The following is a 26,413-nucleotide window of genomic DNA, read 5'->3' as shown; positions in this document are numbered from 1 at the left end:
TGCCCCTTCCCAGTGACACAGGACAACGCCTCAAGATGACTTGCTGCACTGCTCTGTGCCACAAAAGTCATAAGTATGTCCTTCTGTGTTTGTTTGAGCTCTGCTGGAACCATAATTATGACCCGACTCTCCAAGTCCAGTAGATAAAGCTGAATTGTAAATACAAACCGGCAATCAGGAAGGTGAAACCTGCATATTATTCAAATAAAAAACCTTCTGCTCCCAAAATGGCAGCAGCAATGTTTGATGCCAACAGAGATCTGTGTAGCACACCGAGAATGCCAGATCCTTTGTGTCCGGAAACCAAGTGCAATTCAATTTCAGATTTCTATAATAATAAAGTTTCTGCTTTTCCAGACCCCAATACATCATTTATTGCCTTCCCTGTTTCCATTTGCTGTCCAGCACAAGCTTGTTTTTTGTCCTAGTTTTCTCCCTTAGAGAGGGGGACTTTCCTACAATAGCGTGAAATAGCAAACGTTCAGCCTCACCTGTTGCTATGCTACAACCAAGAATTTTTAAAAATGCCCTGATCTTAGCTCCTGCTCTGCCAGAGCCATCCTGAATGCTTCTCACACCTCAGGCCTTGTACCAGTAAGCTTAAAGTATTCCAGTGTAACCCCGCAACTAAAAAGCCTTTGTTGGATCCAAAAAGTCTATCAAACATTCATACAATTTCCTAGCTCCCCTGTCTGGCCAAGGTGCCGGGAATAGCCATTTTTTAAAAACTGTCTAATTTCGTAGAAGGCATCTTGGCTTTCGGTTGGGTTGAAGCACTGTGTTTACAGTCGTCGCAGCCTACCAAGATCTGCGTTAAAGCAGGAACCATAATTCCCCAGTCGCTCTGATTTTAGTGAACCTCTCAGTGGCTTTTGATGCAGTGAATCACTCTATCCTGCTGAAAAGACTCGTAGAACGGGGTTGCTCCTTTTGAACACTCTGCCAGACCATTATCATGTTGGGTCCCATAAGATCAATGTTGCCGCCATTAGTTATGTCCCTGTTGGGATGCACTGTCGTGAACATTTAAAATTAGAAATCTATCTGATGTCTGTAGAGCTGCGTGATTCCTTCTATGGGACCATGGAGGGGGATTTTGAAGTAGCTGAGTCGCTGGTTAATATAAATATATATTAAATATATTATTATATATATCATTATATATATATATATATACACACACACACACATTTATGTATATATATATATATATATATATATATATATATATATATATATATATATATATATATATATATATATATATATATATATATATATATATATATATATATATATATAAATAAACAAAGTGCCTTTGGCATTCGAGAGGCACACAACAGTCCTCTGCCCTCCGGGCTTCTCTCTCAGCATGCCTTTCCACACTACATTCTTTCAGGATATATATATATATATATATATATATATATATATATATATATATATATATATATATATATATATATATATATATATATATATATATATATATATATATATATATATATATATATATTTATTTATAAATGTATATAGTTATATCTTTGGTTGGGTGATGTGCACAGCGGGGCCTTCAATTTACACAACTAACTAGGGTAGAATGTTGAATGAAGGCCAATATTCTGAAGATAAACAGTTGAATAGAGACATGGCGTAGATTCTTAGCCACCCTGCTAGATCTTATCCGGCCTTCTTTCTCTGGAACCAAATTTAACCCTGCCCCCTATGTGAAAAACTTGGGAATCAAACTTGTTCCAGCATTGGCCATGGTTGATCAAATCAAGCTTTATTGAGAGCCTTCGTTATCCAGCTACATCCACGAAGTCACATTCTTTGTCTATCCTTTTTCATATAAAACCCAAATATTGAATATGTCGATTTCAGTTTGTTTTGATTATTAAAATGTAGTCTATTTGAACCTACCTAGATTCCCGGTCATAACGTACAACTTATTCAGAACTAGACATTACATTGGCTAACATTAAAGGAGCACATTAAATGTTTGTCTTTATGTCTAGTTCACATAACTATTTGTGTCTCCAATCTGTCTTCTCGTGGACAGCGGTTCAAGTGGTAAATCAAAAACCGTGGGCAGCTGTACTTTTTTTACAGGCCACAGCAGCTTTATAGAACTCTGCCTTTACCTTCATGTCTAGAAGCATATTTTCTTACTTTTCGCAAAGTCTTAAAACACAGCTATTCCTGCAATCCTGCACGTTTTAACTCAGAGGCCTTTTTCTTGTTCATTGCATTTGGTTTTTGGGTAGTTGCACTTGGTTCTACAGTGCTAAGATACTACTTGGGGTGAACATCGCACTTAATAAGTTTCTACAACATGATATTGATTCTTTGGTACTGGCCCTATTTCACCTTTCTGAAACAGAATTTAAGTCTCCTTGACCATTTGGCGAAGCACTGTAGGATTTTTGCCCCTCAGTGGAGAGCAGGAAAACCATATTTTGTCTTCAATTCGCACAATATCTAGCACCTACGTATCCTTCCTAGTTTTCTGACACACTGGAAAATGGGAGTGAAAATATTGCATCCCACCAAGGTATTAGTCAGTGAAGAAAGAATATGGGCGTCATTATTTAGCAGAAGCCTTCCATGTGGCAGTGGGAGGATGTTGGACATTATCTCTACCTTAGGAACACCTTTGCCTGGGACTGATGCAGCTATAATTTATGCTCTTGCAGTTGCCATTCCCAGAATAGGATGTGAGAGTGCCGATTCCCCTTATTGAAGATGTCAACTACATTTCCTTTTCTAGAAACACATAGACGTCAACGTCTCCACTTCAGTTTTCTGTGTGTACATGTCCTCATCCACGGAGGGTCTGAAAAGAATTGTCCTATTTAAGGTGAATTCCAGCATTTTAAGTTGCGCATGAGTGAGTGGTCAATGTATTATGCCTGAGCGAGGAAGGAATCTTACTGAAATTTCATAATAAGTATCAGCAGTTTTCCTAATGACACACCATCAAATTATCGAATGTCATTGGTGAATATATGATGTTTCAACGCATGCATTCTGTAGTAATTAAAAGATGCAGGTTCATAAGATGTCATTTATTCTTCACAGACAGCTTATACATCCACACACGGTGAGATCTAGCCTTGCAATGCCAACTCCCATTAAAAGAATGTACAGCACAGAAGGAATAATAACATTCTAATAAAGAACATCTAACACAGGAATACCACACACCTTCCCCCTTATAAAAAAATAAAAAAAGAATTAAAAAAAACAGAAAAAGAATAAGAACAATTAGTAGTTAATAATGAATAACATCTTTCAATTTTACTGGAGTATGCTTAATAGGAGAACTTTTCCTTAATTCACCAACATTGCTTTCAGATACAAGAACATCATTATATGTCTCAGCATTGTTATCATTAGACAAAGGAGAAGTTAAATCCTGAGAATTATCAACACTTGTTGAACAAGATCTTGAAGCAAAAGGAGTAGAAATGGCATTGTCAAAAGTATCTAATACAAAAGAAACATTTTCATCCTCAACAGAAGGATTAGAAATCGTATATTGAGAAAATGATTGTAAATTCCCAGATTTACATAAAGAAATACGTCTGAAATTCCAGATTTTCCCCCCATCAACTCTTACCGCCTTGCTAAAAACTTCCCAAACTTTACAAGGATCTGACCATTTAGCCCACTTCTTGCCAGAAAAACCACCAAATTTGACACAGACAAAATCTACCACTTTAATTTTATAACTGTGGTTACGATGTTGCACAAAATGACCCTTCATTTTCTCCTGATATTTCATAACACGCTCCCGAACCTGTGCTAAATTAAAAGCAGAATCATTCGATGATCTAACTTTCATCCACAAAGGTAACAACTTAGAACCTTTACTTTTATTAATCTTTATTTCGACGATTGCCATAAAAGATACACATAAAATTGGTACAAGCAAAAACAAACATCAGTATTACATCAAATCGACAAGGACATAAGTACAGAGAAGGATGCGTCACCTGTTCTTTATAACAATCCATCAAGCCACCAATGATTCCCTAAAACAGTCTAAAATGTTACTAATTTTCAGTTAAAAACAATAAATCGGGTAAAACTAAAATCTTACATATAGTGGCATGACACAGAAATTTTTAAGACAAGATAGCACGATCAGGGGCTCAGGAATGCGGTACCCTTGGGATTAGGAGCAATCTCTTGTGCCATACTGCTTCTAGAAATTTGGCCATTGCAAACACGGTCGCTTTTGATAAGTCAGTTTTAAGAATTCTTAAGGCCTCAGAGCATTTGCGAAACCCTAGATTTTTACATAAGGGAATAACCCAATACCTTCTGGCCGCAGTGTAGGCAGGACAAAAGAAGACTATGTGCATTTCGTCTTCAAGCCTACCATTGCAGCCAGGGCAGTTTTCCAGGGACTGCTGTTTCCATTTACTTGTGAATGTTCTTAGCGGAAGAGTACTGTACCGCCATTGGAGGTATAACTTCCTAGCCAGATTTGGAAAAATATCATCGAACACTGACTCAAAGTTATAAGAATCTTTCACCCCGAGGAAAATATTAACCAGAGAATCTGGACGTATACCCTGTGTACGAGATGCCAGGTTGCATGCATGGTAGGTTGCCACCAGATGTTTAGGGGACAACTTAGAACCAGGTCTCCTCCCACGTAACATCTTGAACTGAGATAAACCAGTGACAGAATTCGGAGAGGTACGGTAAGATAACAAAGTAGCACGTAGAGCCTTCCTCCAATCAAGTCCACTCTTCATAGCCAGTTGGATAGATTCCTTGACTACCTGTTAAAGTGCTCAACCTGACCATTGGCATGAGGGTTATAATTGGAAACTCTTTTATGCAGGATGCCACACCTTTCAAGAAATAGATCAAATTCCTTGCTAACAAATTGAGGACCATTATCAGAGACTACTTCTTCGGGTAGCCCTTCACGACAAAAAAACTTAATCTAAAAATGCAACTATTTGAGGCGAACCAATTTTATTAACAACCTTTAACTCTGGCCACTTGGAGAAATAATCTATTAAGACTAAAGAATAAACATCCTTGTTAGGAAACAAACCAAGAGGACCAATGAGATCAATGCCCAATTTTCTCCATGGCCCTGAAGCATACTCAATGGGAGTAACATCAACTGACAATGGTTTAACCGATTGTCACATTTAGAACAAGGAAGGCACAACCAAACCCATTTGTCTACCATACCATCAACATCAGGCCACCAATAAAACTCCCTAATGCCTCATACCCATGTGACCTTCATGAGCCATAGACAAGATTTTCCCCCTAATCTTTTGAGGAGGAACAATTTTATCCTCTCTTGTCACAAAAACTTGAGAGAACATAAGCTCATATTTGACTTTACAAAAAGATAAAAGGTCACCAGTTAACTTCCTTTCTTCAGGCCAACCCACCTGCACGAATTTAACCACTTCAGCCAAAGTGCTATCCTCACACATAGCATTTTTCCACTCAGATTCAGAAATGATTTCTGATGATGAAACACTAATGTTATCACTACAAAAATTATGGAACAGACAACCTGACCAAGGTTCAGGACAACCATAACATAAATATATATAATAAGTGTAAATCCGGTGCAGCACACTTCCGGTGCCCGTCGCCACAAGGCACAAAAAAGGTCAACAAGTTTCTTCAGATGATGGAAGGCACGATGTACACTCAAATTGCGGCAGCGGGTCCCGGCATAATAACTGGGAAAAGACGTTTGTCTTTTCCCAGTTATTATGCCGGGAGCCTGCGGGAGCCACCGGGTTGGATTCACCTGGTGAAGAGTTAATCCTCATCTGTTAATTCTGAATTGCCCTGACGAAGTTCCGCCCAGGAACGAAACGCGTTGGCTGTGCAACTTGTTTGGCATAATTGCTACAATAAAGAATGTAACACTTTGGATTAAAAAAGATTCCTCTCTTATATTAGAGTGCACCTTCCATCATCTGAAGAAACTAATGTTACCACTATTGACATCATCAATTGTGTATGCAACATCAAAATCAAAATTGTTGTCACCAGAAACACAAGTGTCTGACAAAGGTAACCGAGACATGCAGTCAGCATGAACGTTTAAACGCCCAGGAACATATTCAACAGTACACTGATATTTTTGCAATTTAGCAGCAAGGCAAGCCAAACGAGCAGTGAGCATCCTACCACCACCAGCCGCTAACATATTAATCAATGGTTTGTATTCTGTCCTCAAGCGAAACTTGTTACCCCACAAAAATTGAAGGAAATGTTGGACAGCCCAAGTACATGCTAACAACTCTTTTTCGATGGTGGAGTAATTATACTCAGATCCATGTAACATTCTGGACGCATATGAAACAACATACTCTTCGCCTTTGCTTTTCTGCATTAGTACAGAACCTAAACCAACATTGCTAGCATCTACACTCACAATTCATTCCCTTCCTACCTCGAAAGGTCTTAAAAATGGAGCATCAGCAATTTCTTTTTTCAGAAGGTCAAAAGCACATTGTTGTTCTTTGTTCCAGCTAAACTTTACATTTTTCTTTAGCAATAATCTTAATGGATAAACTTTTGAAGAATAATCTTGAACAAACTTGCTATAAAATTCTGTTAAACCTAAAAAGGAAACTAACTGCTCTTTCGTAGAAGGAACAGGAGCATTAGAAATACTTCGAACATGATTAAGTTTAGGTTTAATACCCTCAATGGAGATTTCATGTCCCAAGTATTCCACTCTGCTTTGTCTGAACTTACATTTTGAAAATTTTAAAGTCAAAGCTTTCTTTTGTACACATTTCAATAATTTTCCAAATTCTTATCATGTTCCTCATTTTTCTTTCCATAAATTAAGATATCATCCTGGAAGGCGATGGCACCAGAACATCTTTACAGAACCTCTTTCATGAGCCTTTGAAAAACTGATGCCGCACTAGCTAAGCTGAAAGGCATGTGAGAAAACTGAAGCACACCTTCAGGTGTAACAAAGGCAGTCAGAAATTTAGAATCCTCATGTAAGACCACTTGATGATATGCACTAGCAAGGTCAATAGTGGAAAAGACACAAGCCCCAGAAAGTGTGGAAATTAGCTCATGTATGTGGGGTAAGGGATGTATATCAATCCATATTTCTTTATTTAAGCTACGAAGATCCACACATAAGCGAAGCTCGCCATTACTTTTAAGGGATAAAACCACTGGAGAAACCCAAGGAGAGAATTCGATAGGCTCAATAATTTTTTTTAAACAAGGCCAGACAAAATTTCCTTCAACTTGTCACGGTACGCTTAAGGTCCATTCCTTACCCTATGTCTGACAGGAATAGCGCCATCCATGAGGATAATTTTGTGTTTGAAATTCACGAATTCACCTAGATCTTCTGTAAAAATAGCGTGAAACCTGTTCTTTAATTCATTAGCAAGCTCCTCACTGTCAGGAGGAACAACATAAACAGGTGACAAAGCATTGGGGTCTAACTTAATACCCATCTCCTGCTGGTGAGGCCAACCCAGAATTGATACACCTTTGGTGGCTACGTATACTTTCCCCCTAGTTCTTCTATTTTTAAATTCAAGATCCGCCCACATAAACTTATCAAGATCAATCTTGTGACCAGAATAACCCCCTGGTTCAATATCGGGTGGTAGTAATTTTTCAGTTTTCCAAAATTCATTAAAAACAACCCTGCCAATAATGCTATACCAGGCACAAGAATCTATTAGCATGGAAGTCTCAAAACCATCAATTGAAGCTATACAGCTGGGAAAACCTTTGCAATTGGCTTTACCAACACATAACAGACTATTGATGTCTGGAGGAAGTTCACACTCTTCATGTGACATGAAGTTAATTTTTTGTGAAGATTTGCAAACCTTGCTGAAGTGTCCCGGTTTCTTGCACTTAATACATATCTTGTTCCATGCAGGGCACCCTTTGTAACTCCCAACATGGTCAAGACCACCGCACCTATAACAAACAACTTGAGGTTGTTTTCCCACAAATCTGTTGTCTTTTCTATATTTCTTAGCAGTAAAAAGAACACATTGGGAATAGGGTTGATCCTTTACTATAGATACTTCCGGAACAATTTCCTTGACTTTAACAATTTGACCCCTAATTTCACTGACAAACTTCTCAGATTGTTCAATTCCCTTAGCAATGTTCACAACAGCATTTGACTCCGTGCCCATCCATAAACGTTCTTGAATTTTCTTGTTTTTAGTTTTCATCATTATTTTGTCCTTTAAGACTTGTTCGAAATTAATAGTCTCAAAAGCACAAGAACCTGCTAATGTGTGTAAAGCAGCCACATAGTCTTCTATGAATTCATCCTCATTTTGGGCACGAGAATAAAACTTGAATCTTTCCATAACAGTATTAATTTTACTACCAAATCTGGTGCTGAATTGTTGGATGGTAACTACAAAAACATTGGTATCTCCAGATCCTTCAATAGGTGGAAGATTCGCTAATTCTTTCACACCTGCTCCCCCTAAACAGTTCTTTAAGAGAGCAAGTTTTCTTTTAGGAGAACACCCATCTTCTTCTAACACATTAACATAAGCTAAAAACATGGGATACCATAAATCCATTTTGGGTTCACCAGCAACTGGTAGGAAATGTGGGGGTGCAACAATATTTGACATGCTGACAATACATATATATCAAGCAAGTAAATATATAATGAATCAGAACGTAACCTGAAAAAGAAGAGAATTATTTGAAAAGTAATGTGACTAAAATAATAAAAGTAGTCACCGACGTCCAGATGCAAATAAATGAAACAATGAAAAGATTCTGTAATAAGCATAACACATCGTAAAATACCTTGTAAAACTCAGCTGATAGTAATGTACAGGTAATAAAACACAAAAACGTGTGAAGTGCTCAGCTGGCCGTGACATGCGGTGTGCACATCACCGATGAAAGAAACGATTCCTTAATTTCTTTTTATTCCTTGACACTGAACGTGAAACACTCACTGCTATGACGATTTCATTAAACAAAATGGAGGCACGCAACGTGACCAGGTGTGGAAACAGGATGACGTGGAACGTGAGACGTCACACGTATGCTTCCAAGAAATCGAATGTGGAATGGAAATGCGCAGTTAAGGTCCGCCGCGAAAAATCCACAGCAGTGTTGGCTCGCACATGGAATGATGCCGTTACTCAAAAGATGCGGCAGAGAAAACACCACTATAAATACAACAAAACTTTTACAACGCAGGATCCATTACAACGCATGCCATTACAAAGCATGCCATTACAACACAGCTGCTATTACAAAGCATGCCATTACAACGTAAGTATAAGTAAGTATTATTTTTTTATTTTAATTAATGGGAATGTAATGGTAGAGTAAATATTGGATAGTGTAGGGGTTAAAATGACTATTGTAACTCCAGGGATGTGTAATAGTAGGATAAGTGTTGGATAGTGTAGGGGTTAAAATTACTATTCTAACTCCAGGGGGGTTTAATAGTAGGGTAAGCGTTGGATGGTGTAGGGGTTAAAATTAAATTAAATACTTACCCACACTTACGTTGTAACAGCAGCTGCGTTGTAATGGCATGCATTGTAATGGATCCTGCGTTGTAAAAGTTTTGTTGCAATGGTAGTGCGTTGTGAAAGTTGCGTTGTAATGGCTGTTTCCCAGCAAGAGTTGCCTTTTTCCTTTGCCTTTTTTTTATTTGGTTCATTGGTTGATTGAAAAACATAACAAGAAATTGTGTTATGGGATCTCACACATATTTTCACCAAGTAATAATTTGGCACCTGCAGAGACAGATGATTGTCTGTTTAGGGTTCTAGGGGTCTCCCCCTTTTTCCATTCCATGCACTTAAAACGATACTTCTCATACATTTTAAAACCTTGTGCGGGTATTCTTGCTGTTCCATATAGGGATAGCTGCAGTTTACTCCACCTTGTATTAATTTGGCAACTGCAAAAACAGGTAATTGTCTGTTTAGTATTCTTGGGAGATTCTCTCTCAGTTTGTCTTGTATAGTTACATTTAATCACTCACTCACCCTTATTCATGATAACAGGTTTATTTGTGAAGGAGCTCCCCTACTCTAAATTTTTTTCGCGTTGATTTTCTTTCAATTCAGTTCCTCAGGTATATTCTTTATTTCCTGAATAGGCAATGTATTAAGTGGCTATTAGTCACTGAATAATTTGAGTACCAATTTGTATTTTTCACATATTACCAAAAAGCGCTCACCATTAGTTGTAAATTTTCATCTTTCTCTTTCTCAAATGTAGCCGCATACGTTTAGAGCACCTTTCTTTCTTTTTTGCGGAATTTATTCAATTATCCACAGGTTCTGCTCTGTAATGAAGACACCGAAAGGCACTTGACTGTATATTGTTCATGATATGTCGCTATTTTTCCTTTTTTCCTTTCCTCCTCTACTTCCAAGTCGATCTCTATATTGTTTCCCTTAATGGATTACGGTGGTGTTGAGAACAAACCTCCCTCATACCACTGTTTGCAGCGTTAAAAGCATGTTCTATATGGGTATCCATAGGACCAAATATATATTTCACTTTCCACTTTTCTTGTTGTTATTATTCCCTATCTCCCTATTCTTGTCCAGCTATTATCCAATACATTACTTTTATATATATATATATATATATATATATATATATATATATATATATATATATATATATATATATATATATATATATATATTCTCTCCACCCACATCCTGGCCGTCTTTATTATTATCTATCGCACCAACTGCGACATATATATAGTTTATATTCTTTCTGCTATATATCTAGCATTGAATCATATTATATTTGCTCAATAGGAGGCATGACCCAGATTTCTGCATACCCTGTGCTCGTTACCGAACACACCTTAATTCTATTTTTGGCCCATTGTTGATAATACTCGTCAGCACATTTCCCTTTCCCGTGTGCGTGCATCTCGCTTGTTCGTATTTTCGTGTTTTATTTTCCTGCAAGTGTCATTTCAAAGGAACATTAATTCCCTTCTTTCACTATCCAATGTATACCTAACATTGCTCAGTTTGTATTCGCCTTCAATATTACTTAAATACTATTTTGTTCCCTATTTTGCATAGCATTCTCATCTGGGGTTTTTCGTAGCGGCAGAGTGAGTCCTTCTGGTATATCGAGCCAAAGAGAAAGGCACGCCGGTAAAATTCAGGAATTTAAATTAATCGTCACAATCACATGATTCTTGGTTTTAGTCCTGTAATGTGCCCCCGGACCTCTTGTCCTTTTTAATCTGTTATTACGGGCGTCATCTTATAATATTACATTTAGAAAGCACCGATGTATCTTTTCCATTATAACCGAAACATGTATATTCTTCTTGCTAGCTCTCTATTTATTCCGCAGTAGCGCTCAAACAGCGCAGCGTAAAGAATGTTAAGAGTGTTTGTTTTTACGCTACTTAGCGAACTGTCCTAATTCGGTCAAACGTCTGGCCTCATGCTACATTATTGTTATTCTAGTGCGAGTTGTATCAATGTATCACACTACGTGGATATATCCAAGTCCTTTTTAATGCATAATAATAGCTAATGTGCACACTCTATAGCCATCCTCATTAGACCTAACGGGTACGTTATTGTGACAGCCCGAGACCATAGTGTTCCCTCGGACACTTCAGTCTGCAGGTGCCAAACTAATACTTGGTGAAGGAACTTGCGACTATCTTTATATGAAACAATAAGAATATTCGCACAAGGTTCTAAAAGGTATGAAAAGTACAGTTCAAAGTGCGATGGAGGGAAAGGGGGTAGCTAAAAATTTGCAGAAGAATTTTAAAGGGTGTAGTATGAAGTATGAATGTATGGAAGCTGAATAGTATACAGTAATCAAGATGTAAGTGGGACTACAAACAGCAAAAGAAAGTAGGAAAGTGATTTAAGTAAATAATGGAACATGAGATACCAAATGTACTTTAGTGATTTTGAATTTTTGTATTTGCAGATCATTGTGTTTTTTTAACTGTCCTGAGGAAGGTGGGGCGAATAGCTGAATCCACCAAAACGCGTCGACAATAAACCTCTGTGGTTTTATAATTTGTGGTTGTATAAAAAGTTTTTAAATGTGAGGCTGTATGTTGGCACTAGGCACTGTATAATATACAAATATATATGCTAACATATTGGGATATGATGAGTTGTTATAAAATTAAAAGTAAACATTTTTAACTGATAAACTCAGAAGAGAACGTTTTAATTGTTTTAATAAAAGTAAATGGAATGGCCATTTGGATTTGTAGATCTGTTTTGAATCTAATGCTTTTGTGGTTTTACTTATACTTGTGGGGTGAGTGAAAATCATAATATAGTGTGGTCTAATACTAAGTAGGAGACACTGATGTGTGGAGCGTAAATGATTAGGTTAAATAACATATTGTGAGAACAGACAAATATAAAATCACCAAGGGAACAATTTTGTTTTAATATTGTAATTTTCCCAGTTCCCTTTTGGTTCAAGGGTTACTCTCTATTTCTTATACTTGGTATTGTTCCATAGTGACACCCCTTAATGACTTAACTTACAAGAAAATGCCAAAGTTCAGTGGACAGTCAGCTGTCAAAAGCCATTTGATGACCCGAAGCAGGCCATGTGTTCTGCACCAATTCTGCAAAGTCCAGACTACTCCAAATTATTCATTGTTCAAACAGATGCTTCTGAGTTGGGAGTGGGGGCTGTGCTTTCACAATTGAATAAAGATGGTCAAGACCAGCCAATAGCTTTTATTAGCAGAAGGCTGACCACTAGCGAGAAACGTTGGTCAGCTATTGAGAGGGAGGCCTTTGCTGTGGTTTGGGCCCTGAAGAAGTTGTGGCCATACTTGTTTGGCACTCACTTCAAAATTCAGACAGACCATAATCCCCTCTTGTAGCTAAATGAGAGGAAGGGTGAAAATCCCAAACTGCTCAGATGGTCCATTTCCCTACAGGGGATGGACTTTACAGTGGAACATAGACCTGGGAGTGACCATGCCAATCCAGATGGACTCTCCAGATATTTCCACTTAGAACATGAAGACCCAACTGGTCAAGGTTAGTTTAATGTCCCTGCGTTTGGGGGGAGGGATTGTGTAGCAGAGTAGGGTCTGCTTCCTATGGTCACCCCCACTTTTTTTCGACTTTAGTCTGGCTGTGGCCCTGCTAATCAGGACCACAGCCTAGCTGTTCTCTCTCTAAATTGATACCATGTACTTTAGGTACATACCAGATTGGGTATTGAGTCACTTTTGTGAGTCCCTGTATAGTCTACCATAGGTACCCAGGGCATAGGTGCATCCAAGGCCTACCAGGGGCTGCAGCATGTATTATGCCACCCCTGGCAGGCCCTACACACTGACACCACAGGTCTGTTCACACAGCCTGGGTAAGGTGGTGTAATCACCCCTTACTTAGATATAGTATACCTATATCTATATATATATATAGACACATATGCACCTATAAGCCACTCCTACAGTAGGCCTAGACAATCCTGGAGGCAGAGTGCTTAGTTTTATATGAGAGGGTGCCCTAGCATGAGCTGATCCCCTCTGCAGCTTTCGGAACCATCTCCTTATAGCTGTTCTATGATATAGCCATACCATATAATCTTAAGTGCATTATAATCCTTGCAGTTAATGCTAACTTTGGTTTGGCTTTATTGAAACATGTCGTGTAAGGTGTCAAACACTTTGGAATACTACCCCCCCCCCGCCTGTCCTGGCGGCGGGGGTAGCATTCCACCCTTCTAGAGGGAGAAGACATGTAGTTACTGGTAAACCCGGTTAAAGTTAAACAGAGCCTCAGCATCACAAAATGGATGCTGCTGCCACAGACACGAGTCTGACCTCCTGCTGCTGGACGAAACTCCGGAAGGGGGGGCATGGACAACAGGTTTCCTGTCCAGGGAGGTGCTAGCACCTACCCAGACAGGCTGTAGTGTATTGGGGCAGGGAGGGCTGCATTCATCAAATGCTTTTCCAGACACGGCCTGGGGCACACAAGGTGCTCCATGCATAGCCCGGTTCAAACCAGTTACTGGGGCACTCAGCCACAGCTCTGGCACGAAACTGGACAAAGGGAAAGGGGTGTAACCACCCCCTTCCCAGGTCCACCCATAGGAGGGACTTGCCAGGTAGTCCAACCTCTAAATGTAGTATAAGTATAGGAGCTGTGTCCCTAGGACTTTAGATTACCCTGGACGAATCTTTGAAAGACATATCCTGGACCTTCGACTTTCCATTTCGACTGGAAGATGGAAGACATCTCCCTTGTGGTCAAGGAGTGACCACCCTGTGCAAACACGCACCAACAGCAACTTTTTTGGACTGCATTTTCAAGGCTCCCGCCGGATCCCGAAGAATCTGCGACACAGGACATGAACTTCCAGACATCTCTGACCCCGACCCACACCCACAGCAAAGCTGAGACACGTGGCGGACACGAGAGACGTGGGACCGGAGCTCCCAGACATCCTGCATTTTGCTAACTGCATCAACTACCGAGGTATCTCGCAGTTCTGCATTGGGGTAAGACAAGCCCTAGACCCGAGCACAATTTGCACTGAAGCTCAGGCCTTCACACTCCACGAGTCTCCCATGGGGCCGGCTCTTGCATTTCAGCTTGACACGCCTTCCTGGTTCCTAGTCCATTGGCTAGGGAGCCCCCTGAAGACTTTCTTAAAATCTAACTTGCTTTTCTGATTAATCCAGGCTTGTTCCAGCTTCCCTACAAAGGAGAAGCACCACAAATCTTGCTGGTCTGCACCAAAGCCAATCTTCATCTTCTGCATGGATTCCGTTTGCCAAGGCTTGTTAGGTCCCATCCGGATACCGATACCGCAATCAACTAGATCCTTTGTGGGACAGCTCGAATCCAGCTCCTGGTCATCGTCGACACTTCCTGGACCTCGTGTCTGCAGAGACAAGCTTCACCTCTTCACCTGAAATCACCTGAGTTTGCCTGATTCCTTCCTGGTACCTTCCTGGTCACTGGCTAGTGACCCAGACTCTGTCCCTTCTGCTTTCAGGTTCTTCAGATCTTTGATCCACTCTTGGATCCACCTGGACACTTTTCCTCTGGTCGCCTGCAGCACTTCTTTGCAGCTCTCCATTGAAACCGAGGACGAAACCCGACACCAAAAGGCACCTATGCACCCAGCTTCCCTGGGTGAGGTAACACGAGTACTCCGGTGCTCCTGTGGGTCTTGACTCTAGAAGTGTCCTAGTCTAAAGGGGTTTCATCGTAGTCCATCCGGAAGTGTCCCTAAATTGTAACTTTGTAACTTCTTCGTTTCCCATAGAAAGTCAATGGTAACTCGCGGCTGTGCTTAGACACTGCACGCGTCTACCGTGGGCCTCCTGCTTCCTAACCTTTGGTTGTTTAGCGTAGCCCCAGCAATTCCCTAGGCCCTAGGCCTACTTTCTATTCCAGACGTGGTTCTTATACCACTATTTTAGTATATGGTTTGTGAGGCCCCTAGGGCAAAACGTATACTGTGCAACTTATAATATGCTAATTAAGTAACTTGTGCTGTACTTTTACCTCTGACCCCATAAAGAGTGCAGAGGGGTTTTGTTTAGAATAAATACATATATATTTGATATATACCTTGTGTGGTGTCCTTTCATTTGTTACTCAAGGGATTTTAATTGGTAAAACAAATTGCTTACCATCGCCTAAGGAGTCTTAGCCTGATGACTGCTGGTCCATGCTACCACCAGGATAGCTTTCTATAAGGTTGACTTTACAACCACCATCAATAAGGGTCGATTAGACTGGTGCAAGGTGCCCACTAGAACAAGTGGACATCATATGCCAGGCTAACTTCTCACAGTCATGCTTTTCATACCTCCCTTGTGGCCCCATGATTCCTTTGCTCTCCTATGTACTCCAAAGTCGAAACTTACACAAGAATTGTATAAAAACCAAGACTAACTGAATCTATTGAGCGCCTGGGGACACTACCAACTCTGATTTGGCCCTATCCTTGTATTACTCTGCAAACCCCACCCCGTTTGTTCAGTATCTTCTTTTTTTATGACCCTGCAGCACTTCAACGATTCCCACAATTCCATTGCGGGCTCATCCATGCTCTGCCCTTTTCACCTAAGATTACTATACCTCTTCTTATCACCTAGGAATAATATACATTCTATTTCAAATATTTTTCACATATGTCAGACCATATTGTTTGGTATAAGCAATTAATGACTACAAATCACAGAACACATTTGGGTGGCAAAAGATAGGAACGTAAACACTTACTACGGGCTACACAGAGATTGAGGTCTAGGAGCATCTGTTCCACATCCTGAGTGCACTTAGTTACATTCTCACTCTCCTATTAAACCATGCTGCGATCTACTCCACAACAGAATAAAAAAAAATATTTAAAAACAAGCATTGGCATAGCCAATAGGTCTCGCCTTTTGGGCCTTATAAGTGTTTAACCATGCAACAGTTAATGTTGTTGCACCAAGGATATTGTGCTGCATAACTAAATACTTATAAGAGCCTAAAAGCGAGACCTATTGGCTATGCCAATGCTTGTACTCTCTTCTGAATGCACTTCCTCGTTTGCTTCACCGCCCCAAACACAACGCCCACTCGTCCGTTAAGACAGCATTTTCTTTTACTTTCTACTTGTCAATAGATTGATAACTGTACACCTCCATCACACACATTTGCACAGAATCACAATTGCAACTGGAATACATGTCAACTGCTCTATGGGCTCTGCAGAGGCCAAAGATTGGATGGTCACGGATTCTGAACACATGTGTGACCCACTGACAGGCACTGTGAGAGCCTGGCACTGCCTTCATCCTCAGCGCCAGAGCTCTCAGCTGTGGCCGTTATAAGCACCTGGAGGCAACTCAGTGCAAAGTGTGCGCTGTACAAGAGAAACAGCTGCACCAGAAAACAAGCATTGGCATAGCCAATAGGTCTTGCCTTTGGGACCTTATAAGTGTTTAGTTACCCAGCACAATATCTTTGGTGCAATAACATCAACTGTAGCATGGCTTAACACTTATAAGGTCCCAACGGCGAGACCTATTGGCTATGCCAATGCTTGTTCAGGGTGTGGGAGAACCATACCAGAATTTTCCAGCCTGAAAAATCGTAAGAGACTTTAGCTGTAGCAGCAGTAGCCAAGACTTGTCTTCTGTCTGTTTTTTTTTAACCTGATAAGGAGAATGCAATGCTCCCATAAACCTCAAAACACCTTTCCCTTCCCTCCCCGCTCCCCCAGCTCCTTCCCTCAACCTCATATTACCCAGGTCTTTGCATACTTTTACCCCTCTTCGGAGCAGTTGGTAAATGTACGATATACCCCACGGAATCATGGTTGGTTTTACGATCAGTAATCAACCCTACATGGTAAGCCCACATTTATGAGGTTTAACTCGTGATTGCACAAAAGTGGGGCAGGTTAACTGCACAATAACTGTAAAATGGTATGTCATTTTTACTTTCCCTCGGTACTGTGCTACTCGTAATCAGGGCAAACGTCTTTGAGGTTTGATGTAGTGGTTGTCAGGGTGACAAGTCGCATATTTTGTGTCATCCTTCCATATAAATGAGTCCTCCATAAGCTGGGTATTTATCAAAAAGAGGCTGCATAGTAATTTAAGGTAACAGTGTAGTGAAACACTCGCATTCAAAACCCTTAACAAGGTTGCAAATAAATAAACACTTATTGAAAGCCATGACTACCGCCCACCCCCAAATAGGCTGTTATAGCTAAAAACAATTTAGGATAAAGGAGGTTTGCACTCGGAATTTTCCTTACAAAGTGGAAACAAATAAATTACCTAACTTACACCATGGTCAGCATGATGGGATACCGAAGTCTGTCAATAATCTTTTGTTAATTATATTCCATATCTTGTCACGTTTAGGAGGGCATCCTCTGGTCTCATAAACAGCTTCCCTTGATGGGCACATCAGTACACCCAGCGTCACCACTGTGATAACGTAGGAGGCTCAGAATATTTCCAGTGGGATGCTATATGCGTTTGGACACAGTTATAACTTACTTGTCTCTTCCCCACTGCTCAGCTAGAGTGAGTGCTGGTGTACTTGATGATGTTTGGAATGTTGGATGTGTGTGATGTCACGGGATGCTTGGGGTCTTTATGCATGTACATTGTGGATTGCTTCCATCCCTTCTATTTTATGCATGTACATTGTGGATTGCTTTCCCTTTCATTATATTGCTGGTCACTATAATGTTTTTCTCGTTGTGTGTGTGTGGGTGGGTTCAAGGTCATGGTTTGTGCCTAAGGTCTGTATCAGTGTATATTGCACTGTGCAGCCATTTTAGGGGAAGTCATGGGGTGGTGTATTCTGTCCTGAGGTGATTTGATAGTTCTTGGGGTGTTTAGTGCTGTTTAGTTTGGGGTGGTGAGTGTTCTATTCGTTTGTGAAGTTGGGGTGGCGAGTGTCTCAGTGCTGTTTATTTTAGGGTGGTGAGTGCTCTACTAATGTGAATTTGTGGGTGGTTAGTGCCTCATTGCACTTCATTGTAGGGTGGTGAGTGCCCTGCGGTGGTGAGTTTGTGGGGTGGTGAGTGCCCCAGGGGTGGTGAGTACCCTACTACTGTGAATTTGGGGTGGTCAGTGCCCCAGTGCTGTTTATTTTAGGGTGGTGAGTGCCCTATGGTGGTGAGTTTGTGGGGTGGTGAGTGCCTCAAGGCTTTCTTTTTTTTTTAGAGTGAATAGTGCTCTAGGGTGCTGGGTTTGTGGGGTGATGAGTGCCCAGTGCTGTTTATTTTAGGGTGGTGAGCGCCCTATGGTGGTGAGTTTGTGGGGTGGTGAGTGCCCCAGTGCTGTTTATTTTAGGTTGGTGAGTGCCCTAAGGTGGTGAGTTTGTGGGGTGGTCAGTGCCCCAGTGCTGTTTAGTTAGGGTGGTGAGTGTCCTACGTTGGTGAGTTTGGTTAGTTTGTGGGTTGGTATTATGTCGTAGTTATGGGGTGGTGTGTGCCCCAGTTTTGTTTCACCGCTCTATGTGTTTGGTATGGTGTTGTTTTTTTTTCCCCTAAGGAAGGGGGATAGGGTTAATCTCTATTAGTGTATTTATTGGAGGATGGGGTAAATCCCTATCAGTGTATTTATTTTTTGTATTTGGTTAATTCCATAATTTCATGGATGTATTGGTGGAATAATTCCATTTTTTCTGATGTTGTATATTTTCTGATGTTTTCAATTTATCTGCATTATTTCTCTTTTATGCATGTACATTTTGGATTGCTTCCATCTCTTTTTACGTAATGTTTTAATGATGTTTCAATTTATGTGCATCATTTCTGCTTTTAGTTTCCCTAAGGAAGGGGGATGTGTTATAACTTACTTGTCTCTTCCCTACTGCTCAGCCAGAGTGAGTGCTGGTGTACTTGATGATGTTTGGAATGTTGGATGTGTTTGATGTCACGGGACGCTTGGGGTCTGGAGATGTGTGGAGTGGCAGTTAGTGGATGCAGGCTGAGCAGCAGGGAGGCTGCTCCTGGTGGGACTTTGTCATCTTTTACTTCTCTACTTGAAACTTGACTTGGTACTAAGCTTTATTAAATCCAGCGTGTTATATATACCTGGCTCAAGGACTTCTTTAATTACAACAGACACCATAGTTTCCGCACCCAGTAGAGCAAGGTCCACCCATGTGCCCTTCACTGCATTGTGTACCTCAACAGTAACAGCAGTGGGGAAAGTTCCACTTCCCATCCCAATAACTCTGAAAGTTCCATAACCACAGCTTCCCAGTATCGTTTTATGATACAGCAGGACCAAACCATTTGGTAGGAGTCTGAAGGGGGCTGGAAGCAGCGAGAGTATTCAGGGCTTGCAAGGAGGCCTGCCTTAAACAAAGAGTCAGAAGTGAGATATGCACACTTGAAATAGTATGTTTGTATCTGTCAGATTCTGGAGGATATCGTGATGACTCTGGGGAGGCATCACTGCATCTCTCCAATCCTCATCCTCTCGGGATCCCCTCCAGCCGTCCCACCGAGTTCTAAGGTGACTCAGTGTATTGGGGGCATTGATGATTAGTGTGCGGCATTTGTGGGAGACACCACACTTTTTTAGGGCACCCAACATAAGGGAAAATTTCAAGAGTGATGTACCTTGTGAGATGTACGCAGTGAATATCGCAATTGCAAATATTTACTGAATTGTGTTGTGTATAATGCATATTCAGTTTAGAGCTCTTGAAAAAAAGTGCATGTGCGTTCTGGACCAAACATCCGATTGTGTGATGCCTTATAACGCCCCATCGCTTAAATCCTTCCAGCGCCGCCACCTCTCCAACCCATGTGTCCTGACACAAAGGAGTCTTTTGAGTGAGTGTAGAGCTCCATCCAGTATTGCGAAGCGTAGCCCTCCACTCAAAAAAGACTGTCCGAGTCACCTCAGGTAGTGTGGCAGTGAAAGTGACGCCCTAGAGTATCACCATGATTCGATGGAATCCTACAGAGGAAAGCTCCACTCTGTGTTCCGGGTCAGACCATTCCCCATTCCTGGCGCTGCAACTAGGAGAAGATTGTGGAAAACACTCTGCCCAGCCACACCTACGTGATTGAACAATAGTGCTAACTTTCTAGGTGGTTCATAATAAAGAATTTGTAAATATAATGCAAATCTGCAGACAAACAAAATTATAGCCACAGAATGTTATAAAGAAGAATGCACACGCTGCAATATTGACAGAGGAATGTCTTGAAATGGAACAATGTCACCTGAAAGTAGGAGAATCATGGAAAATAGGGGAATGTGCAGAAAAAGTAAAATTATTGCAGATAATGCAAAAATAAAGCCCATGTGTGCTTATTGAGAAAGCAATTTGTTGAAATGCCAGGGTGTCACCCGAAAGAGGGAGAATGGGCTATAAAAGCGATTTCTTGAAATATCATGTGCCATAGGAGTGATCGTGAGAAGACTGAATTTAGCCGGTCAGTGTCATAGCAACGATCGTGAAGCGAAGATGAGCATACACATTTCTTTGAATTTATCCAAATTTAATTTGTAGTGCTACAAGCAATTATACATTGTGAGACCGTGCTGACCATTGACTGCATGTTGCTTTAATTACATTTATGAGCACGGTTTCATCTTGTGTCGGTCTGACCCTGCCTTTCAGCTGCAAATGCAGACAGGCCCCGGTTACTTGCACACATACAGATTGCTTAAGTTTCTCACTTCACCGAGCGAGAGAGATGCGATGCGTACAGTGTCCAAGGATAAGAATGTGAAGAATTCTGCCTCAGTTCTAATCGGAGCATGGTCAGCTCAGTTGAGTGACCTTAACGCAGAAAGTGTAGCCAGCACCCAGAGTGCGGATAAAGGGAGGGTGAGCTTCTAGATTTCCCTCTCTGTGTTAGTAAAGAGTATAAATACAGAGACCTCTCGGCACTTTGACAGTAACTCTCCTGGGAGTGGACGCACAGCCCAGGACTTTTGTTTCCGGTTGAGACCTCCTGCTGAGACTTACGGGTTCCCCAGTCATTCTGGTCAGGATGATGCTAAACAGACAACCGGTGAAGTATTCCAAGTTCAAATTACTCATTCTTGTGTACATGGAGTTATCTTTCTATGAATTTATTCTTGTGTACATAGATTCACTATATGCATTTACTTTACATGTGCATTATTGCCATTTGATATATGGGAGCTTGCTACAATACATATTGCCCTTTACTTGGCAAATGAGTGTTGAGCTTTGTTTATTTTGTATTTTCGTACTATAAAGTGTGTAAAGTCCTATTTTGTGTTCCTGTTGTGTCCTGGTATTTTGAAGTCTTGCTCAGGTGGCAGCCATGCGCGTGACGTCATCAGGCTGCCATCCCAGAATGCTTTGCTAGTGTGATGTCTGTGTCCCAATGGGCGTCATATGAGACGAATGTGAAGGATGGAGAGTATGTGCTGTCAGTTGAAGGGAGAACTTGCGCTGGAGCTTCTCATGTGCCTCACAACTCGCGCAGCTGAGCCTAAGCACAGACATGTGCCAGCAGCAGTTGGCCTTCCCTCTCAAGCTCCTTGACTCATGCTGCAGCTTAAGTCCTAGAACAAGCCACAAACAGTCCTCAAACAAACAGCAGCTTAATTTTTAGATTTTTTTTTAACCACACACCTCCACCTTGAATGCAGTGACAAGTGGTAGATGATAAATATCAGTATACGACCAGTGGATCTTTCTGTCGTTTGTGAATTTGAATCGCGCAAATGGCAAAAATGTTCAAACCACTCCTGGGACCAGAAAGTTGTACTGGGGCAGGAGCAAAATTGACACAAATGGAATAACAGAAGGTTAGTCAAGTTGATTGAAGAAAGATGTATACTTTCGAGATTTAACAACCCACAGCAATGTTGAGGCTGCTATGGTCAAAGGCATAACACCAATTGGCATTCCCTTTGCAACACCCGCCACTAGAGGCTCTATAATAGAAACACCAGTATACTCTAATGTCCACGGATAAATGAGGTCAAAATTGGATACCTTTAAATACACAGTGACATAGACTTATTAATACATGGGCATAATGGCAAACAGGGTCACAGGCACAAATATTTTGTCAGATTTGAGCGCTACAGGGATATCCAGCAAAGTAACACCTCCAATCCAGGGTTCACAGTCTGGGTATGTCGGTCTGAATGCACCCACATCTGCGAAGTCTGCATCATCAATTACAACATCCATCCTATTTTTTAACCAGTGGCCAGACATAATGGTCACAGCAAATGGGGGAGTATACACAAGCTTTGACCCTACAACCTTGGACACAAGTCAAAGTTTCAACAATGTCGCACACATCATCATCAATATCTAGGTGTCTGAGCCACTTAGTGTTTCCATAGTCAGGCTTAGTGAGAGGGATACATCGTTAAAGTCTCATTCAGTCACCTCCACATTATGCAAGAGGTAACTTGAGCAATGTGGTTCCACAAAATGGCTCTACAAGATGGCTTTCACTATGTAAGGGTAAATAATTAAGGGAAGACGCTATAACAAGTGTATCTTCTTACCGCATATTGCATGCTATTAAATAATATAGCATAGTCTCCTTTCTGTTTCATCAGATTGCGGTGAGAGCCTTGTTCAGCAATGTATCCATCTTTCATAAATAGGACCTCGTCGCAGTTCACAAGGTACTGTAACAATCACAAGAAGGTTTGTGTCAAACTGAGAAATATTTCCAGAATATTTAATAAATGTATTTTTTTTTCAAAAACACTCCTCATTACTTCTTACAGTTATGCAAAGCTCAGCATTTAAATTTCTGCTTTGATTCTTTATATAGTCATGGAATCCTATTCAGCTAGAGTAAACACCTGCAATGCCAAGATGAACTAGGCAGATGTAAAATGTTCCTCTTGCATGTAAAACACTAAGGGGCAGATTTACTAATATTTGGCACAACACAACGCAGCAGGACAACCTGCTCCATTTCATCAAATGGAAAGGACAGCATTGTGCCATATCTACTCTGCGCTGATGCACCAAATGCAAACTAGCACCAACACAGGCACCCTTGCACTATTGTGCAAGGGTGTCTGCTTTACAGCCAGCATTGTTTTGGTGCAGGAAGAGATGAACAAGTTACTTACCTTCGGTAAGGATGTATCTGTAAGAGACATATGTTAGTTATAGATTCCTTACCTTAGAAATACCCCCAGGCGTCAGACTGGATCCGGAGAATTTTTCTCAGCAGTACCCCTGCGTGTCCGTAGGTTGTGTCCGTTGACTCTGCGTCTGTCGTTGTCCTCGCGTTTACCGGGTTGACGTTGCACTGTCTATAAGGATGCCGCCCCTGCGCACTGACCTCACTTCTGACACAACTTTCCACGCTAGAAGCGCAGAGCCATGCAAGACACAGGCCACTGGTGCGCTAAACCACGGCCCTGCAAGGAAGTCCCTATCCCTAGAAGTCAGGTCGCTGAGCGGGGAGGATGGGTGGGGCGGTAAGAAATCTATAACTAACATATGTCTCTTACAGATACATTGCTACTGAAGGTAAGTAACTTGTTCATCTGAAAGAGACTGTTAGTTATAGATTCCTTACCTTAGAATAGATACCCCAGCAATACCAACCCCGGAGGAGGGTCTGCGAACTAAGTTCACACCAGAAAATCCTGGAGGACAGAACAGGCAAAATAGCTGTCCCTCCAGACTTGGCAGTCCAGGCAGTAATGTCTAGTGAACGTGGGCAAGAATGACCATGTGGCTGCCTGATCGATGTCAAGGAGTGGAACTCAGCGAGCAAGAGCTGTGGTGGCCACCATAGCTCTGGTAGAATGAGCACAGAGCCCCACTGGAGGTTCCTTCTCCGCCAAAGCATAGCAGATTTTTATACAAAGGACAACCCATCTAGAGATGGTCCGCCTTGAGCAGCCCAACCTTTCTTGGCACCCACATAGCCAACCAAGAGTTGATTGTCCACCCGGAAATCTTTCAAGTGATCAAAGTAGAAAGATAGCACACGCTTGGGGTCCAGATAGTGGAGTCTCTCCGGACCCGCAAGTCAACCTGGCTGCCTGTATGGAAGAGGTAAGAAGTTGGATGACAGCATCCTCTTTAAAACTGAACGGTGAAAAAACCGAGATCATGCTTCTCGGCCCTCCCTCTCTCACCACCATCGACCAGCTATGGCCCTCCAGCTTAGGCTCACCTCCATCGCCGAAGGAGAACATAAAAAGCCTAGGAGTCTGGCTGGATACATCTCTTACCCTCAATACCCAGGCAACCGAAACCGCAGCAACTTGCTTCGGGCTCATTCGGATGCTTAGAAAGATCTTTCCAATTCTGTACCTTTGAAGCTAAACAAGTTGTCATTCAGGGTCTAATTCAGTCCCGGCTTGACTTTAACAACGCCCTCTACCTGGGAGCCCTGGAATACGTATTACAAAAGCTTCAGCGGACTCAGAACTGCGCAGCTCAAACCCTACTCCAAATATCTCGCAGAGAATCAGCCAAAGCAGGGATTCGATTACTCCACTGGCTCCCTGTTAGGGAAAGAATAAAATTTAAGGCCCTTTGCATTTCCCACCAAGCCTTTCATAGAGTCGGCCCTATGATCAACCACTCTCTTCTTACCCCCTACTGCCCTGGCAAACAGCTTCGATCAATGAATGCATGCCTTGCTGCAGTTCCCCGAATCAAAAGGTGCAGAGCAGGAGGCAGGTCGTTTACGCTCAATGCCGCCAAACTCTGGAACTCCCTCCCTCAGTCACTAAGAGCCAACCGGATCCTCTCGTCCTTCCACAAAGAGCTAAAAACCTTCCTCTTTAAAAACTAACCACCCCCACTTCCCTCAAAGTACTATGCCGTCTACTCAGCACTTGGACGCCCTCGGGCAGCAGTCGCGCTATACAAGTCCCCTTTTCATTTCATTTCATTTCTTTGGAAGGATGTGGAGGTGGGAAAAGGGTGGGCAAAGTAAGGGTCTGTTCCATGTGGAAGAGCGTTACCCCTTTGGGAAGGAACAAAAGCTGTGTCCTAAGCACCACTTTGTTCGGATGCACAGAGAAGAAAGGGGGCTTAGGCTGGACAGGTTCAGGTGCAGAACCCTCCCCTGCTGCAGTGACAGAAAATGCTCCTGAAGAGGCAGTCGGAGTGGAGGATCGATGGCCATGCTCAGGAGCTCTGTGTACCAGACTCTGAGTGCCCAGCACGGAGCCCCAAGAAAGATTTGGGCCCGGTTGCGTTTGATCTTCTTGAGCACTCTGGGCAGAAGTGGTACAGGCGGAAAGGCATACAGGAAGCCACTGTTCCACTCGCAACGAAAAGCGTTGCAGAGCGAGTGGCTCCTTGGAAATTCCAACATGCAGAATTGCTGACATTGTGCGTTCTCTACTGTGGTGAACAGATCTAACCGAACGTGCATGTTCCAGGATAGGCTGTCTGTATGCAACAACAAGGGAACCCAATCGGTTATCCGGGGACCGTGGGTAGCTATAGTCTAGAAATAACAGTGGTCCCCAAGAGTATATAAATTCAAAATCAGATAAACAATAGTCCACAATGGGAACTATATTGGCCACTGTCCAGCCGGACAGGGTAGTTTATTTTTTACAATGAAACAAATACTGGGGTGTGGAAGGGCACAATCCTGTACCGTTTTCAGGAACAAACAAGGGGAGTTTTTTAGGCAAGAAGGAGCATGATTGGCCACTTATAATTCAGTAGACATTGAAAGTAGTGCCAATAAAAGTGCTAGACACAGCGTAAATCAGACATAATAGTAGGGCTGTGAAAACACTTAAAACAAGTCGACGTTTCGATCCCATATGCTCAATGTTGCGGGACCATCATCAGGACTAACAATACATACATTTGCTTGCCTGGTATAAAAAGTTAACCACACAACCGCCCATATGGGTCGGGGGGTTTCAGGGAATTTTAATAAA

General features: G+C 41.7%; 1 protein-coding gene across 1 annotated transcript in view; it reads right to left on the bottom strand.

Annotated features, from left to right (window-relative positions):
• The window catches only part of LOC147697160 (ATP-binding cassette sub-family C member 5-like), a 2,119,944-nt gene that overhangs the window by 738,200 nt on the left and 1,355,331 nt on the right, over nucleotides 1–26,413 (bottom strand). The window contains exon 15 of the mRNA XM_086934231.1: nucleotides 23,033–23,158. Within this exon, the coding sequence (XP_086790357.1) occupies nucleotides 23,033–23,158 (126 nt within the window). The remainder of the gene's footprint in view (nucleotides 1–23,032; nucleotides 23,159–26,413) is intronic.

The sequence above is a fragment of the Lissotriton vulgaris genome, chromosome 8 (genome assembly GCF_964263255.1).
Source record: "Lissotriton vulgaris chromosome 8, aLisVul1.2, whole genome shotgun sequence".
In the NCBI taxonomy this organism is placed as follows: domain Eukaryota; kingdom Metazoa; phylum Chordata; class Amphibia; order Caudata; family Salamandridae; genus Lissotriton; species Lissotriton vulgaris.
Note: the sequence above shows the minus strand (reverse complement) of the source record. Positions and strands in the feature narration are given on the sequence as shown.